The following is a 17594-nucleotide window of genomic DNA, read 5'->3' on the forward strand; positions in this document are numbered from 1 at the left end:
TACTCGAACCTTTATACAAAACTTGTCAGAGCGGCAAAAGGAAAGCATTGGCAAGACTACTTTGACACAAATACTCATAACATGGGGAAAGTATGGCAAGGTGCAAAGAGACTACTGGGCATTAACAAAACTCGCGACGACTTCCCCACAGAAATCAAAACAGACTCTAAGATTATAACTGAAAAGACAAAGATTGCATCGTCTTTCAACAACTACTTCTCAAAGATAGGCGAAATGGCAAACACCTATCATGTGAACAAAGCGAACCAGCCGAAAGCTCTACAATTTATAAAAAGCCGACCAAGTCAAAGAAATTACTACTTTAGAGTTGTGACTAGGTACGAAGTTCTGCGCATCTTAGCAAATTTACCAAACAAGTCTAGTTCGAGCTTTGATGGATTATCAAATTCTGTGGTAAAGGAGGTGAGAGACGCGATTGCAGATCCACTGACTCACTTGATTAACTTGTCGCTAATTACCGGCTATGTGCCTCAAGACTGGAAAATCGGAAAAATACTCCCAATATTCAAAGGGGGCGATCGGAGAGATATGTCCAATTACAGACCAATTTGTATCCTTCCCACCCTATCGAAAGTGTTGGAGAAAGTAGTATACAAACAAATATTTGCTCCTTTCGAAAAAAACCATATGACCTCAAGCCAATTTGGTTACCGCCCCGCCCATTCGACTACTCATGCTGTGCACAACTTCCTACAAAACATTTTCAAACGTAGTGACAGCAAATTTTCTTTGTCAGTTTTTATTGACCTGAAAAAAGCTTTCGACACTGTTGAGCATGCAATTCTCTTAGCAAAGCTGGGACATTACGGATTTAGCCAAAACGTTACCCAATGGGTCCGAAATTATTTGTCAGGTAGGAAACAGAGGGTGGAGCTCGGCAATCACGTTTCTCATTTTGCTCCTGTGACCTGCGGAGTGCCTCAAGGAAGCATCTTGGGACCGCTTCTATTTTTGATATATGTAAATGACCTTCCAAATGTGACACCTTTTAAAACCACCATGTACGCGGATGACACCACTCTTCAACATTTCGGTGACGATCTCGGAACAATGCAAGAGGAATGTACTGTATGGTTTGGTGATCTGGTTGAATGGTTCGAAGCAAACAAACTGTCGATCAATCTAGAAAAGACTAAACTCCTACTATTTGATGGTCGTCACAAAAAGGGGTCTACAGATTTCCACTTGATAAGCAACGGGAGACAAATTGAACAAATTGGGATGGGGCGCAAAGAAACCGCAATAAAGTTCCTAGGTGTATATTTAGATGAAAAACTGTCGTGGAAAAACCATGTGCTAGAGGTCGGGAAACGAATGAGACAAACCCTATTTACGCTATTTATGGCAAAAGACGCCCTTCCGCAAAAACTACGACTGGTTCTATACAACGCTCTAATAAAAAGCAAAATGGATTATTGCATTGAATTTTATAGCCATAGCTCGGCATTGAATAGCCTATTGACTTTGCAAAAAAAAGCCATCAGATGGATTGTCAGGGCAAAGACGAAAGCACATACCGGTGCATATTTTAAAAAACTAAACGTATTACATATTAAGGATCTAGCATTAGTAGCGCAACTGAAATATGCTTATCTTTGCTTGAAGGAATTGACGCCTAAAATCATCAACACTTTTTCATACAAAGCACGAAGGGGAGGAGAAATCGTCATTAACCTTCCATTTGCTCGCAAAACTTGGCTGCAAAAGCTACCAGACTACTCTCTCGCGCAAACATGGAACGAATTTCAAAGAACAAATAATATTAAGTTCGACCTGCTGTTGGATTCGAAACGATGGATAGGGCGTGTCAAAGATCTAGTCATCAGCTCATACTCAACGGTCTGTACGATTAAAGAATGTTTCTCGTGTAAAGGATCTGGGGTTTCCTAGAGTTTGTGACTGGACCGTGCCTCGGATTTTGTCCTCGACTGACCTGCCCTAAGACCAATGCCGGTACCTGAAGCCGTAAGATGGACACAACAACCTTATCTGTCCCATCCATGATCCATTGAAAACAAGCCGTCACGGCTTACATGGATCAATGGTCTCATATCATTTAATTTCAAAACACTCTTCTTACTGAAATACTAATACTCGAGACCGAAATACATACATACATACATTCTCGAAGGCTTGAAGGTGCTCTCAAAACGCACATTAAGCCTCATTGATCACCATAATTGACCCTTAATCCTGGGTTGGGACAAAGCTCATGAATGCTTTTGAAGACGTACAGCATCAGATACCTTTCGTACCTTCTCTGAACAATGTGGAGTCCCAACTTTTTTAGTATCTCTCAATACGAGGGCTCTCTCATTCCTGTGATGTTCCTAGTGAAGCATCTTTTGACTTGTTCGACCTTTTGCAAACCTGCTGAACTCATTGGAGCCCAAATGGTTGAAGCCTTTTCAAGATGTGACAAGATGAACAATCCACTTGTACAGTCAATTGCTCATCCGCATCTTGAATATGTGAGTAATGTAAGTTAGTTTTGGACTTGTTTGCTTCTAGATTATGCACATTAGCTAACACGGACCATGCTGTAACACACGTAAACAATGTTTCTTGGATTCGGGAGCGTTACGGATATGCAGCTGGTGCTGATACAACTGTGCGGAAGTTTATTGACATGCAACCTTGGTTATTGAGCGGTAGTTGGCGGAATATCCTTTGTTGGTTAATCTGGAGACTTTAGATATACCTGTCGTAGACGAGGATCTTGACAGACCCCCTGACTTTTCGTTTTAAGAAAAGTCATTTGAGTAAGCCGAGTCTCTTTGTTGGAATGCCTCTATTTCTTTGCAACATTTTGATATCTATTGTTCTGTCATTATTTCGAAAGGTTGACGTTTAAGCTTGTAGCGGACGCAGGGTCGCCACAAGCTTGTCTCCATAGAAAATGCTTGTCTCTTTGAAATTGGTTTGAAGACTTTGATACAATTGCCATTTCATTGATTGATATTGTTTCAAAGTTGCTGCGCACTACCGTTCTTAACCTCGAAACTATTACGTGTCCGGCAAAAATATAAATAAAAATGCGACAGTATTAGTTTCTCAAATACTGGAAATACACACAGACACAAACCTGACACAGGGATCATCTAACCTTTGGTATCAACGACTGTGTTACGGCCGCCACCGAAGTTGGTTCCAATTGAAAGTGTTCCGTCGCCCTTGCCGGATTTCCATCAGACTGCACGTCCTCAAGAGCTGTCGTCGTTTCTGTTCCAGGGTCATGGCCAGGTTCTAGAAGACCTATTTGACAAACAGTTCGCCTTAAGATTGATCCTTTAGAAGTTTTGACTGAGACGTGAATAGTGACACCGGAAGTGCTCTTAATACATTCAACGATTCGGGCTAGGTTCCAAGAGTTCTTTTGTCAGGTTTCTGGTTTGAGTAANGAGACGTGAATAGTGACACCGGAAGTGCTCTTAATACATTCAACGATTCGGGCTAGGTTCCAAGAGTTCTTTTGTCAGGTTTCTGGTTTGAGTAAAACGACATCTCCAGGTTTAAGCTTGATGTCATTCGGATTGTTCCATTTCTTGTCAACACCGAGTTGTTCTTAGTAATCCTTAACCCAATTCGACCAGAAAGACTTCAGAATCCTTTTTCGTTGAATGGAGGCATCAGTAAAGTCAATGAACTGTAATTTCCTAATTTCAGGTGTTACGAGCTTTGTTAATTGTCGTCCATGAAGAAGCATATTTGAGGTGACAGGTCTAAAATCTGGATGTGATCTTATTGCTGCTGGTGGTCGATCATTGATGACTCTTTGTAGTTGCAGGAGAACTGTTTGTAATGAACGCAAGGACAGTGTCTTACTTTGAATTGCTACACGTAATTCCTTTTTTTCAAAAGCCCAATCATTCGTTTAGTCACTCCGTTTGTCCATGGAGCTTGGGGAGTACTGAATTGCCAAGTGATTGGACTATCAACTCCAAAGTTTTTTCTTCTGGACTCTTTCCAAATCCATATTGGCGAAGAGCTCCTTGAATGTCTTTTCTGATGCCGTGAAGGTCCGAGCATTGTCCGAATAAAACGTTAGGCCGGCCTCGGAGACTGACGAAGCGTATGAAGGCGTGGATGAATTCGTTGGTGGAGCAGTTATCTACGATTTCGCAGTGAATGGCTCGAGAATGAAGACATGTAAAAAAGCAATGCAAACCTTTCGTGGGGCTCGATTATGTTCACATGTTTTAACAAGTCTATTGATATTTTCTTCAGTTAATGTTGTCATGCTTTCATCAGTCTTTTTCAGGATATTTTATCCATTCTCTGAAAACCAAGTTTGTAGTAATGAAAGACGTGAAGTGGTCCAGGATAATGGACCCCCCACATGGGTAAAATTTGCCGGGTAATCTAGTCTGAAAGTAGGCAGTGGAGACATGCGAGGTGAACCGAATTCAATGTAACGACATCTTGGGGGTTTTACATTGTCGAACAAGTTTTTTAACATATTCATAGCCTCTGCAAACATGATATGTATTGGTGAGGCCGTGAAAGGTTTATTTTTGGCTTGCATGACATCGAGAATGGTGAATCAACATGGTTTTCAATTCGCAGAATTTTCCTTTGCGAAGGATGAAAGGATATCTCATTGTCCCCGGTAAAGATTCTGCGAGATGTAATCTTGATTTTAGTCGAATTATTTTTGTTTTTTCGTCCCAAAATACATCAAGATGTTTTAAGGTAGATTTCTTTGGAAGAGGATTTTCTTTCATAATCTTGCCTCTCTTCAGAACTAAGATTTCAGCGTGAAGTGCGATTTCTTGAGCACGGCGAAGAAGTTCAAGTTCGGCCATGTGGAATTCTTTGGCAGTCATCGGTTTAATCATTACGTGATGTTCCAAAAGCTTTCCTGTTCGTTTATAGAGAACATATTTGTGGGCTAACCTTTTGATTAACAAGAATGCGAAGAATCTTTGCCCATCCAATCTTCCAAGTCATTCAAAAGATGATCGTAGTGTGGAAGAACTGAAGGTGAAATGTGTTTTTCTTCCTTCATTTTCTTTAATTGTTCATCCCTGATCATCATAACCGAGAAACTTTCATCGGCTTGCTTTTGAGCTGGATAATTTTGAATGTCAACGTCGGTAAGCATTTCTAGATCTTTTAAATTTTTGTCTCGATAGGCTTTCTGAGGATCTGTTGGAGGCACGGGTTGTTTCGGCCAAGAGCTTGGAGGTTGCTTGAGCCACAAAGATCCATGAGTCCAAAAGTCAAGACCATTTTTGAGGTCGATCAGATCACAAGCTCTACAAGGCAAATCTGCAGGGTTTTCAATACCTGGGCAGAATCGGAACTTTGACTGTTGCAAGTTTTCTTTCATGCGTTTGAATCTTCTGGCCTCCCAAGGACGAAGATGTTCCTATCCTTTTTGAAGCCTTTGGAGGTTTTGCAAGGAATCCGTAAATTAGACGATATCCTTGGTTTGAATGTTGCATGTCTGGGCAATATAAGTTCCCAACGTTGTTCCCATAAGCATACCGCAAGCTTCTGCACGTGCTATGGTGAAAGCATTATCTTGTAATGTGCCTTCTCGGAGTGTTTTGAGCGTCAGTGATATTTTCGACATCATGAGACGAGTGATCACTTTGTCGTTGACGGATTTACAAACCGTATATGCAGCGACTCCCATTCCCATCTTGCTCGCATCGCTGAAAATGGCCAAGAATCTGATATCACCCCCGTTCCATCGCGGAAACGAAAGCTCTTTCAATAATGGGATTTGTGAGGTCCCCAAGCGAAATATGTCGACTGCTTTCATGGCGATGGGATTAGGAACGGTCTGACCATTCTCATCTTTTGAGGAAAGAGTGAGAAGGTTGGCATCCCAGTCTACCTTGTGAATCCAGAGAAGTGGTAACAGTTGTTTGTAAAGCATTATAAAAGGAGATACAAAGAAAGCCTTGTGTGTCACATATTTGAGAGGCTAATGATACCACAATTCGTCTAGAGATGACTTGGGAGTCCGGATTGAAGTTTTCAAACTTATCGTCTAGATGAAAGAGGATTCGATTTTCCTTCTGATTGATTTTCAATCCCAGGATACTCACAACTTCGGATCTATCTATTTGTGAGTACGGCACACAGCTTTGCAAATCAGTGTGGTTAGTAGATATTTTGTGATCTTTAAAATCACTTTGCTCCATGATAAAAAGGATGTCTCGGAGGAGCAAAATTGCTTCTTCCTAAATATCCGCTTCGGCAAAGATGTCATCCATGCATAGCATGCTCATTATGATCTCAGAAGCCTTGGGAAATGCCATTTCTTGGCTGTTTCTCGAAGACACCTCATTGCCATAAATGGGGCACAAACGACACCAAAGGGCAAAACCTAGGATCGGTATATAGTGGGTATATTCTCACCAAAATTGCACCAAAGGTATCGTACCATGTCTTTGTCGGAATCATTCTTTAGTCTGATTGAAAAGAACATTCTTGCTACATCGATGCTGAAGCAAAGCAATATTTCCAAGAACAACTCTTGAGAATGATCTGCGCGATATGTGGTAAATAGTTCGGACCGGGCATGAGTTTTTTGTTTAAGGTCATGTTTGTCCTTGGGTCACTTTGAGATGCATTGATCACAATTCTACATTTGGTTATTTTTCGATCAAATTTAAGAACGGGTCGGGATGAGAGAACATAAGATGGAGAATCAGATAAGAATTGTTCTTCTAATGGGACAATTTCTGACCAATCAATTTCAAAGATTTCTGTATATGCAGAGTTAACAAGATCGTGTTGTTCTGGTGGGATTCGTTTATGAACTTTTCTCATCAAGGCACTTGCTCTGTTATAATTATAAGCAAGTTCATTGTTTGTAGGAGGGCCGTTGATCCAAGGAAATTCGCAAAACCATTGTTTAGTTGACAGGCATAGAGTAGCGGTATTTGTCTGGTGAGTTTCTGCTTGAATTTCTAGATCGGTCATATTCTTATCATTGGATTCGTCAGGAGATATGCCTACATTTTCTGTTGGCCAGAACTTTTGAAAGTCGAAAGTTTCCATGGATAAATCATGTTCCCAGAACGATCGGACTGCTCTGTCATGGTCATTTTGAAAATTGTAAGTCATATTTTGGGGGGTTTGACACCATTTGTGATCAGAATCAGTGCTAAAAGCCCCTCTCAGGAACCATGCTAATTTCGATTCTCTCGCTGAAGGATGTGCTAAATTAGATGTTGACCTTCGCCCATTAAGGCGTTGTAGTAGGGTTCTGAGATGAGTACACTGAATGGACGCTCGACCAAAACTGGATATCGTTCTGTCAATTTCAAGTCTGCGAGGTGTCCAAAGTTTTTGGGATCGATTGGTAATGGCCCAAAAGGAATTCTAATGTTTTGAATGGGGACGTTTAGGCAAGCTCTAACAGGTTTGTTTGTTTGCTGGTACCAGTGTCAGTGATGCAAGTTTGGGGCTTCAAGCACGTTTTTGAGAAGCTGGCCCTTGTTTCACATTGCTGTAAAGGTCAGCTTCGTTAAAACTAGTTGGAAGTGACAAATTTGCATCACTGGTATTGAGAGGCAAGTTTGTTTGCTGGTACAGGGAGCTTGCCTGCACGTCCGAATAGTGGTTGCCGTAATTATTCTTAATTCTTCATGAAATTCAAATGTAAATATTGGTGGTGAGCTATACTGTATGTAGAAATTTCGTGCTTAACTGTAGAGCTATGGATGTAATTTTGAGCTTGTAATCCGTACTTAAGGTTGTTTTATGGTGCATTTTCTATCAGAACATGTGCTTCCAAGTATTTTGGTAAGATTGCCTTATACCTCTCTGAAAGATTTAGATTACAACGCGGCGTCACCTGATGCAAGCGCTCTCTAGGAGATCTGTCACATCTATATTAAGACCCCAAAAATACGCACTACTGTACCTTGAACAATAGCAAGAGCCTAGAACAAGTTCATAGTAAGTAGTATCCTTAATCCTTTTGTTTTTTGTTCATTGTTTGAAGATGCTGCATTCTAACAAAGCATGATTCTGAGATGCTGTATCTAATTGAATGACAGTACTGACAATATTATGTTGTTATATCCTATTTGGATAAAAATCTGGGTGTTTGACAATGAAACAAAGAATTAATAATTGCCAAGACAAATTAGAATATTTCAAAACCAATCAATAGCGCATATGAAGCAAAGGAAACTCAAGAGAAATGTAGTGCAGCAACACTGATTTTCAGCATTTTGAGGAGGGAGAAATAAGATAAACATTATGGCCAACTTACACTTGCACTCACTCTTGAATCCAATTGAATTTTCAATTATTGAGTGATCTGTGCTACAAAACTCAATAATATGGCAATTTTCGCAGTTCTGGCACTGTACTAAACCCTTAGTTCAATACCTGTTTACAGTTTGCTTCAACAAGCCGGGAAACTGAATTAAATGACAAATTCAGTATATATCCGGACAGGTTGGCTGTAATGTTTGTCTTCCTCAAAATTCTCAATGTTAGGATTGCCGCACTACATTTTTCTCAAATTTCCCTCATTTAATATTCACTATAGATATAACCCCTCTGTTTTCTCAGACATAATGATGTAAATAAAAAACGTTGCTTAAAATATGTCTAAAAAGCTATTGTATTTTCACTTTAAAGTCAAAAACTGTAGAAATTAGGGGAGATTTGCTAACTTCCTTACCGCTACAAGATTGGAATCCCAGCAGATCAAGACGAGAAATATTTTTATTTTACTTAACTTATAAATTGAAATATTGAAATTAGCAATGGAAAAGTTATTTTTTTTTTTTCAAATTTCTTTCATTGGCAAAATTTCAATTTGATTGGTGTTTTTGTTTGCTGTAAAATATTGTGAAAACGCAATTGTGAAAGTATTGCTTGCATATGTTTGAAATATTTTTGTAACCTATCATTTTATTTCATTTTTATTATTGAAGCAGCACAAGGGAACAATGTGATTTGATTTTGTTGCAATAAACAAACCATCTTTCTTACCAATTCCTTTGAGACATTTGGACCATTTTTGAGCCCAAAATCATGCATACAGTTTATCTTTTAATTGAACCATGTGTCTAAAATACGTTGATTTGATTGAAATTGAATGGATAACTTGGACTGCCCATAGTGTGTTGCCAATACGTTTTTGAAGGTACGGTGTTCTTATATGCCAACCCTTCTGTGCGCGTGCATAGAGTATATTTAGTAGAATTGGTTTTGACTGGCAGAACGAGGCCGATTGGGCCTCACCTAATGGCGCCACGCTGTAATCCAACGCTTTGACCACTTTGACCTTTCCAACTTCAGCGCCCATAAATGAAATAAATACATGTTAAGAATAGTTACGAAAAACAAGTAAACATGCTTTAAAGCCACTGCACAATTGCTAAAATGTAAGTAGCGTTAGTGGCCACTTTTGAAAGCTGATTGGCCTCGAAATGTTCGGCTACTGTGTGCGTCACGTGTGTCGTCGTTGAATGTGGTCTCTCACGCTACTGAAGCGCTGGCCTACTTGTTTCAAGTTTCAAAACCGATTAGAGTGGATGGACAAACCAACCAACCAAGCAAGGAACAATCAATGACCAGAGGACGACCAGAGGGACAGAGCACCAGACCCATTGTCAAGATGATAAAGAGTGTAGGGATCACATGCCGAGGTGGACCTGAAGAAGGCACTGCTAAACACCCGCTGGCCCATGATATGGCCTACATTTGTCGCCGACCCATTGAGGGTCGGGTCACCGCCTCAATCCGCTCGGTCATCCTTCGGCCACGCCCTCCCGCAGGTCAAAGCACTTGCTATACGGAAGGTGGGCTCGCCAGTGGGTTGGGGAGAGTGAAAACGGTGGATTTTAGGTACTATTTTTCGAGCGATTCCGAGGATGAGGATGCGGGTGCGGGCGGCGGGGATGATTCGGCCAACGGCGGTCTGTTCCGCGTGTCGTGCAATTTCTCGGACTGCCTGACCAGCCGTGAATCGGGCTGTGCGTCTCGTTTCCAGCCGTTGCACCTGGCCTCCGAGTATGGGACGCGGCACATGTTGTCCAATGCCATGCTCAAGGAGTATCCCGTGCCCGTGCCCAATGTCAACAAAGTGTTCTGTTCGCAGTGGCTTTCCCATCGGCAAGTCGTGTTCGGCACCAAGTGCAACAAGGTCAGTCAGTCAGTCAGTCAGTCAATCAAGCATCGTGGCAAGTTAAAATTGACGGGTTTCCGTATTCTAAGCGGCCACTCTTTGGAATAGTTTATTTAAAAATAGAAATAATTAAGCAATGGCTTCAGGGATTTTTTTTGAATGGTTATCGTAAATCATGGTCCTGCTTTTCAAAAAAATGCTTAAATTTGACCAACCATCCAGGACATTCATTGTACAACATAATCTAGCATAATTTTCTCCATGATTTCGTCCAGGTGTTGGACATTGTCCGATTTTCATTGAAATATATGCCACGCAAGTGATGAGTTAATCTAATGATGAAGTAGTCCTCTGTGTCCGGAACAATGAAACAAAATGACCCCTTGATGAGGGCGGAACTGGCTGGTCATGAAAAAGAATTATTAAACCTCGAAAGTACCCGTGACCTCTCAAAATTGGAGGTCGGCAGCTTCGAAAAATTCATCATTTTCCAAGGGTGACTAATTTTGTTTTTGCCCAATTCTTTAGTGAAGTCATGTTAGGTAAAACATTCCCTTTTGTATTAATCTTAGCCACTAAATTTTGTTTGATAAATGATCATTCAATGAAAGAAGCGGCAATCTCTTGTAAAATCTAGCATAGAGGCAATTTGGAGTTTTTTTGCATTCGGGCCGTTATCAAATTTACAGTACATAAAGGAATTTGCCGACATTAGCTTGAGATTTATGTACTGGTCTGAAGGTTTTTTCCTTCTAGCCCAGAGTATGATGCAAAAAGGATTCTAATTGTGATTGATTCTGAAACGGCTACAAAAATGTCGTGTTGCAGTAAAATTTTTGGACAAAATTATTGACCGGAACATGTGAAACTTTGACTTCGAAAATGACGATTCCCGCCCTTTTACTTTGACAGGGATTGCTCCGATTGCTTCTTCGACTTTGCTTACCCGCACTTTCAACCAATGACAGACCTTGTTTACATTTTGCTGGCATTTTGTGACGTAAGGGCGCTGAATCCCAATTGGATGGTGACGACATCATCTTCCCTTCCTGCTTCAAAGTCCCAATAATAGAATGATCGAAATTCCATTCCCCCTCTCAGACAAGTGGTTCATCGTTGGTTGGTTTTTTTAATCACGAATATTTTATTCTCCTTTCTGCTCCAGCTTATGATCTACGATGTGAATACGCGTCATTTGAACGAGATACCCTCCTTACAAAGTAGCGAAAATTCCCGACCGCTGGAGCAAGAGACCGGCATTCACGCCATCGAGATTAATCCCTCACGTACTTTTTTGGCCACAACTGCCAATGATACGAAAGATATTGCCATTTATCGACTTCCCACGTTGGATCCTATTTGTGTGGGCGAAGTAAGTTATACCGAAACGTGTGCTTATGTGACGAGTTGGTGGTCTGAATTACTCTGATTACCCTGGGTTAGGTCATAGGAGTGTGCGTGAGTGAATTGCCTTTCAAGTCGAGAAGGCATTTTGATTTAGAAGAGGAATAAGTTCTTCTTTAAGAATAAAGCCATTGAAAACAGATGTTTTAGGGTCTAATCTAATTTGAAGTCAAGGTTGAAATCGTTGCAGAAAAACGGACTTTTGCTTTTGCTGGAAGTAAGTAAATATTGAAAACATGAAATCACCTCCTTAATGAAAGCTTGCGGGGGTAAGTGTATAAAAGTTTCCACTTAAGATTATCTCGTCATAATCAGTAGTCATAACATAAATAGGGAAGTGTGCTGTGTATAATAAAACCTAGACCTCCTCCCCTCTTGCCGATCTGAGTTTTAAATTCAAGACTTTAACCCTCAAAAGCTAAATTTACCTTTCCTATTTGCCAAACCTCCTGCATAGGCAATATTTTTGGCTTTTGTTTTGCAATATTTTTTTATTTTTCAATTTTAAACCTATTCGACACCATCCATCAGGAATAATTCGACACCCTACCAACTCTCACCCACTTTTAAGCTCTCATCGCATCCTTGTTGGTCGAAATCACACCCGTAGTCTCCTCTTAAGTCACGCATCCAAACACCAAAATTGAGTTAGTAAAGTCATCCAACCCCACGTTCCAGCCCTCTGTCATCAGAAATTCCACCACCATAGCTAATACTAAAGATCTTGTTAACACAAATGAAATTTGAAAAGGCTATGCTTTGTAAACGCAAACTTTGTGCCCTTCAATAAAGGCTGACTCAGATCTCAGGCTGAAAATTTTCAGCCAAGTAGACCAATGGCAATTTAGCAAATTCTCAATAACCTAAAAAATATCAAATCTTCAGATGCTTGTCCATGAACTGCTGATGGGCTTACCACCACATATGTTCCATTCTTGACTCACTTTTTTGATAAACTAGAGACAAACCAAATGTGTGCCGGGATGCTAATATTCTGTGTGCCAAAATAAAGATTCTTTCCAATTTCCAATAAAAATTCAAAATTAACGTTCTTTCCAAAGAATAAGTCGCAACAAGACTGGGCTCCTCCCTCAGTTGTGAACGCTAGCAACGGTCCTACGCTCTTGCATGTCTTCAAATTGGCGTGTGGCAAATGCAACTAAGACCGGAATACTGTTCCTTACATATGAAAGGAAAGGCAGCTGATGATAAAAGGTTCGATATTAGTGAGAACGTGGTGCATTCGATACCATCGTTAAACATCCTGGGATTTGAAATTGCCCAAGATCTTGTGAGTAAACCTCACGTGGACCAAATCATCCAAACGACTGTCAAGAGACTTAGAATCCTTGGTAACTGGCGTGCCCACCAGTCCAAAAGGTAATCTTGTGCCAGTTGTGCACAGCCTCATCATTTCAGACATTCGGTATGGATTGGCGGTGCACGGTGAGGTTTATAAGGGCCCTTATTTGCAATGTCAGACAGCCCAAATGAAACGGGAAGACGCACGGTAGATTGCTAACCAAAGCACTCGTGAAGTGCCATGAAAGTGATTTCTTTTCCGGACATTATGTGACCTAGGTCACTAATTATACAAAAGGATTTGCCAAAAAGAGCGTTAACGCATTATCATTCAATAAAAGGAATTGGCCCAATAGGCCCTTTATTTGGTAGAGGCTGACTCACAAAGCGCCCTCTGAAGTGCAGAACGTAAACCATATTTCCTGCAGCGTAAGGGCACTATAGGTAACATCCTCACGAATGGGATCATAAACCGCTGGAATAGTGACGGGGAAGCTTGGGTCGAAAAAAGAAAATTGGCATTTCGGAATTGATAACCACAAAAGGCCTAACTCATTCATACTGTACCGTTTTATGTACTGCGGTTTTTTCGTTCCAAATATAAAGATAAACCAAATATTTTGGAAACAAATATACACGTATTTCATAGCTAGAGATTCAAAGAAAGAAATGAATTCATTTATTTCTACTAATTCTAAATTCGTCCATCCGAGGTAAAAAATAAAACAATGACTGATTTGTTAGTAGAAATACCGAACATTCGTAAACTTCTTTGCACTTCACTTAGAGAGGCCACAAAGATTGGATCTTTGACATGACGTGGATTGACGATCAATTTGTGGTATCCGGCTCCCGTGATGGCACGATCTCGTTTTGGCGCGTGACCGACAATCTCATTGAAGAGGTCACCTCTGCCCCCATCCCTACCTACAAATTCATCCGACCCGTTAAAACTAAGGTCTGCAAAGAGGCCGACCGAGTGCGATCCCTCTGTTATAACCATCGAACGCAAGAGATTGCCGTCATCTCATTGAATGGATACATTCATTGTTGGAACGCTTTACGGTTTAAACAGGTCAGTAAATACGTAGAGGAGCTCTTTCTTGTAAATACGTAGGACGTCTCAAGCCTCCCATCCACACTTGAAAGCTTCAATGTCCCGGCGATTATTCATTAGATAATGACCAAGAAGCTGCCCCATACCATGGAGAACGTGTGCTTGGCCACGGACGAGGACGCTCAGATGTACGCCGTGGGCTCGAAGGCCAACACGGATCTGTTGGATGCGAGGTCGCTCCAAGCCATCAAGATGATTCCTTCCCGCAATAACGGCTGCGGGATTCGCTCGGTCAGCTTCAAAGGCAATATTCTGACCATTGGCACCGGGATCGGGATCCTTTTGTTTTGGGATCTAAGGGCCGGGAAATTTCTCGAGTCCACTATGAACAGCAATCAGGCCGTCATGTTGAAGACGTCCAAAGGATGGCTGGTAGGCGGGTTTTTTTTTTATTATTACCGTTTCCGTTATTTAGAAAAAGTAGCGCGTTACCGTTACCTTTACTGATACCGTTACTAATGCACAAAAGAAGATAGCCTGAAATAGGAAGGAAAAAACACGATTAATACCATGTTTTAACTTTAAGGAAATATGTCTTGAAACAAATGACGAATATACGAGGGTACAAGGATACAACGGATCGAGGATTAAGGGTTGTTTGCCTTTCATCTTTCTTACTTATACTGAACATTTTGACAGGTATTTCTCATTTTTCTTTGGTTTGAAAAAGTTAAAAGGAGGCAAGTTGTTAATGCCAATCTTGGCCCTCCTTTTGATCAGCGTCATTTTTTGATACATATTTTGCGTTTGTTCAGATTTGTCTCAAACTTCGTGCTTACCTATGATATGGTTTTTCTTGTCAGAGTGCGCCACAAATATTTTTGTAAATTTTTGTGTAATCTTTTCTATCGGTTACTTCAATTAATAAATATTCTAATTTTACTCTAAATAAAAACCGTGGTGACTGACGCATTTGGTAATTGGGCTAAGGCAATGCTCGTATGAACCGTGGTGGCTCAACATAAGTATTCCAGTGGTTTGACGCGATGAAAATGAAGGTTACATTTTGAGACTAACTTTTGTGTTTCCGACATACAACGGGTATTGTCCAATGTCACAGAGAATGTAAATTGATAGCCGTAATCACAGCCTCCCGTAATCATTTATTTGATCCCATTAGTAGCAAATAAGTCACTGCATTTCAGGCGGACTTTTTAACGAAATCGGGGAGGAAATCTTTATACATTATTTCTTTCGCTTGTTTAAGAAAGAAGAAAGTAACGATAACGCGGAGGCTGACAAACCGTTCTGTTACCGATACCGTTACTTTTGCAGAAAAGCAGCGCGTTCTTGTAACTTTAACTTGTAACGGCGGTACTCAACTCCTGCTGCTATCCCAAGGATCCAATCCATTTGTTTGACTCTAAACGGCCAAACTCCATCTCGTTTTCAGCAAAGCGAACCTGAATACTTGGAAGAGGACGACGACTATCTCGACGAAGAAGATCCCGCGGTTTACACTCATTGCTTCGACGAGTCTGGGACAAAGTTGTTTGTCGCAGGTGGGCCGTTGCCAAGTGGCCTTCAAGGCAACTACATAGGCTTGTATCAATGACAATGAATAGTGTGTTCCCCATCGTTTCCCGGTAATCTTGCGCCGTCACGAATTTCTCTGGAAACAATATCCTCGACTCATGCAATTTGTTCCAAAGTGCAGGCAATTCAAATTGTGCCTGAAGCCTCCGAAGGATCATTATCGGTGGTCATTAGTCTGCTACTGTATTCCCAGGGAGTTCTCGTGGAATCTTATATCGGTGACCTGTGAGCAAACAAAGAAGAAAACCAAACCTGTATTTGTTGATCGGTAAATGATTTGACTATCATTGGATCACTTACATGATTCTTGTTCTTATTCAGAATAACATTCAGGATTATTATTTTGAGTGTTATTGCATAACTAAGTTAACTCACTGGATTCTTTCGTGATACCTCATAGATAAAATTACGGGCGACCTATAAATATTGCTCCACAGCTGTCAACCAAGGAAAATGAAGTCGAGGAAAGCCTCGTCAACAAAACAACAGACATCAACAAGGTTGTTCGTAAATCTACTAGTAGCTTAAATGAAAGCATTAAGCTATGAACGAACTTGAAACTTCAAGACTTCAAGAAACTCTAAATGCTTGAACTTCATGATCTTCTCAAACACCTTTGCAATATTCGAGGTGAGAGAAATCGGCCTTTAATTTCTGGGGAGCGACTTATCTCCCCCTTTGAAAATTGGAACAACATGAGCTAGCTTTAGTGATGATGGAAACTTGCACTGATCCAAGATGCAGCGGATCAAGTACGAGAAAACAGGAGCAAGAACGAGTGAGCATCTAATCAGAAACTGAGGTGTCACAACCTCAGGACCAGGAGAACTTTAAATCCCCAAGTCCCTGATGGCCGTTGCAGCATCTTGATCCGTAACTATGTGATCGTCAAATTGCTCAAAACAATAGAGCAATGGACTGTTGCTCCTAAACTCTTTGGAGTTGAAAACACACGAGAGAACTGATCTCCAAGCATGTTAGCCTTAGCCTCTACATTGCTAATGGTTTCCCCAGCAACCTCAAAAGGCCCAACAGGGTGTTTCATCTTTTTCTCAGAGTTTGCGTAAGAGAAAAAAGCCTTCGGGTTCGACCTGCCCTCCCGAACCACCTTACGTATTACGTCCAACTTTTTTTGGAGACTAGCCACAATTACTGGATTCGAAGTGCTCTTCAACCTTTTTGATAATTTGCAACTCTTTTTGGACAAAGTCTTCGTAAATTTTGGAATTTATGTCCGGGTCCCACCTTTCGGAACACATTTAGACATTGTTGCTAGATTGGAGCAAAACGTATAGTAATGTTTTTGGCTTAATATTGAACTTATCCAAATCGTGGCTAGGTATATTCAGCAAGATGTTTGCAAAGCCAATAACTTCTAGAAATATGGACTCTGAAGGAGCTTCCCCCCAAATCGGCCGTCTCTTGGTCATAGTAAGTTTGAGCCACTTTTTGAATTAGAGCAAGAAAAGAAGAAACGTAGATATCTTCAAATGAAAGGAAGTCATCTTTTTATTATTTACTTGTAAAGTGTTTCTTTCAAAGTTATGTTGTCAAAAGCTTATGTGGCTGACCAAGAAAAGGCAGAAAATTCAAATTTTATGCACACAGTGTATACGACAAAACTTGGGACATACCTCCCGAGTTCCCTAAGCTTACTTTTGGAGTCAAATTTGGCCAAGTTCATCTTTTCAACAAAACCTTGTGGTCCTTTGAAGTGCTTATTTGAGATAAAGTGAACGGTTTAGGGGATAAGAAATATTTGCTTCCGTTTGTGGCGCATATCTCAAGAAGTCCGTGGCAAAGCAAATGGAGATGCAAAATTGGAAAACAACTCCTTTTCTCATGATAAAGCTAATTCATGCTTAGAGTTGTATCATTCAAAGTAGATTGTCAAGTGTTAAAATGTATTTGATTTGATTTGAATGTATTTATAAATACAAGTACTTTTAAGGTGAGGTCATTTTTGGTACATGGTACACATATCAGGCTTGGATTAGTGACTAGTGCATGAAAATTGAAACAACATATCGCAGGGGATAACTGGGCAACGACTGATTGATGGCGGACTTGAAAGAGCTAATGTTTTTATCAGCTCCAGATTCAACG

The 17594-nt window shown here is 40.6% G+C and overlaps 1 protein-coding gene and 1 long non-coding RNA gene across 4 annotated transcripts; one reads left to right on the forward strand and one right to left on the reverse strand.

Moving 5' to 3' along the window:
* Window positions 1-9422: 9422 nt before the first annotated feature.
* LOC131879421 (DDB1- and CUL4-associated factor 12 homolog) lies at window positions 9423-15829 on the forward strand. 3 transcript variants are annotated; one of them, XM_059225735.1, is made up of 6 exons: window positions 9431-10147; window positions 11295-11501; window positions 13623-13910; window positions 14013-14324; window positions 14479-14591; window positions 15346-15829. In XM_059225735.1, the coding sequence occupies exons 1-6, from the start codon at window positions 9572-9574 to the stop codon at window positions 15491-15493; spliced, it is 1644 nt and encodes a 547-aa protein (XP_059081718.1). In that variant the 5' UTR covers window positions 9431-9571; the 3' UTR covers window positions 15494-15829. The 3 variants fall into 3 exon arrangements, with proteins under 3 accessions (XP_059081720.1, XP_059081718.1, XP_059081719.1); XM_059225737.1 differs by lacking the exon at window positions 11295-11501 and having other exon boundaries at window positions 9423-10147; XM_059225736.1 differs by lacking the exon at window positions 14479-14591 and having other exon boundaries at window positions 9440-10147.
* Window positions 13492-15399, reverse strand: LOC131879422 (uncharacterized). Its single transcript, XR_009373152.1, has 2 exons — window positions 15276-15399; window positions 13492-14429 (listed from the first exon to the last, which is right to left on the reverse strand). It is a non-coding gene; the product is annotated as an uncharacterized LOC131879422 (long non-coding RNA).
* Window positions 15830-17594: the final 1765 nt, after the last annotated feature.

The sequence above is a fragment of the Tigriopus californicus genome, chromosome 4 (assembly GCF_007210705.1).
Source record: "Tigriopus californicus strain San Diego chromosome 4, Tcal_SD_v2.1, whole genome shotgun sequence".
NCBI classification, from domain to species: Eukaryota; Metazoa; Arthropoda; class Copepoda; order Harpacticoida; family Harpacticidae; genus Tigriopus; species Tigriopus californicus.

What these genes read in the sequence shown, in the direction of transcription:
- LOC131879421 (XM_059225735.1), top strand. Translation starts at nt 9,572, where the DNA reads ATGACCAGAGGACGACCAGAGGGACAGAGCACCAGACCCATTGTCAAG. An exon ending in ATCCTATTTGTGTGGGCGAA is followed by an intron (nt 11,502 to 13,622) that starts GTAAGTTATACC and finishes CACTTCACTTAG; the next exon opens with AGAGGCCACAAAGATTGGAT. An exon ending in AGACGTCCAAAGGATGGCTG is followed by an intron (nt 14,325 to 14,478) that starts GTAGGCGGGTTT and finishes TTTAACTTTAAG; the next exon opens with GAAATATGTCTTGAAACAAA.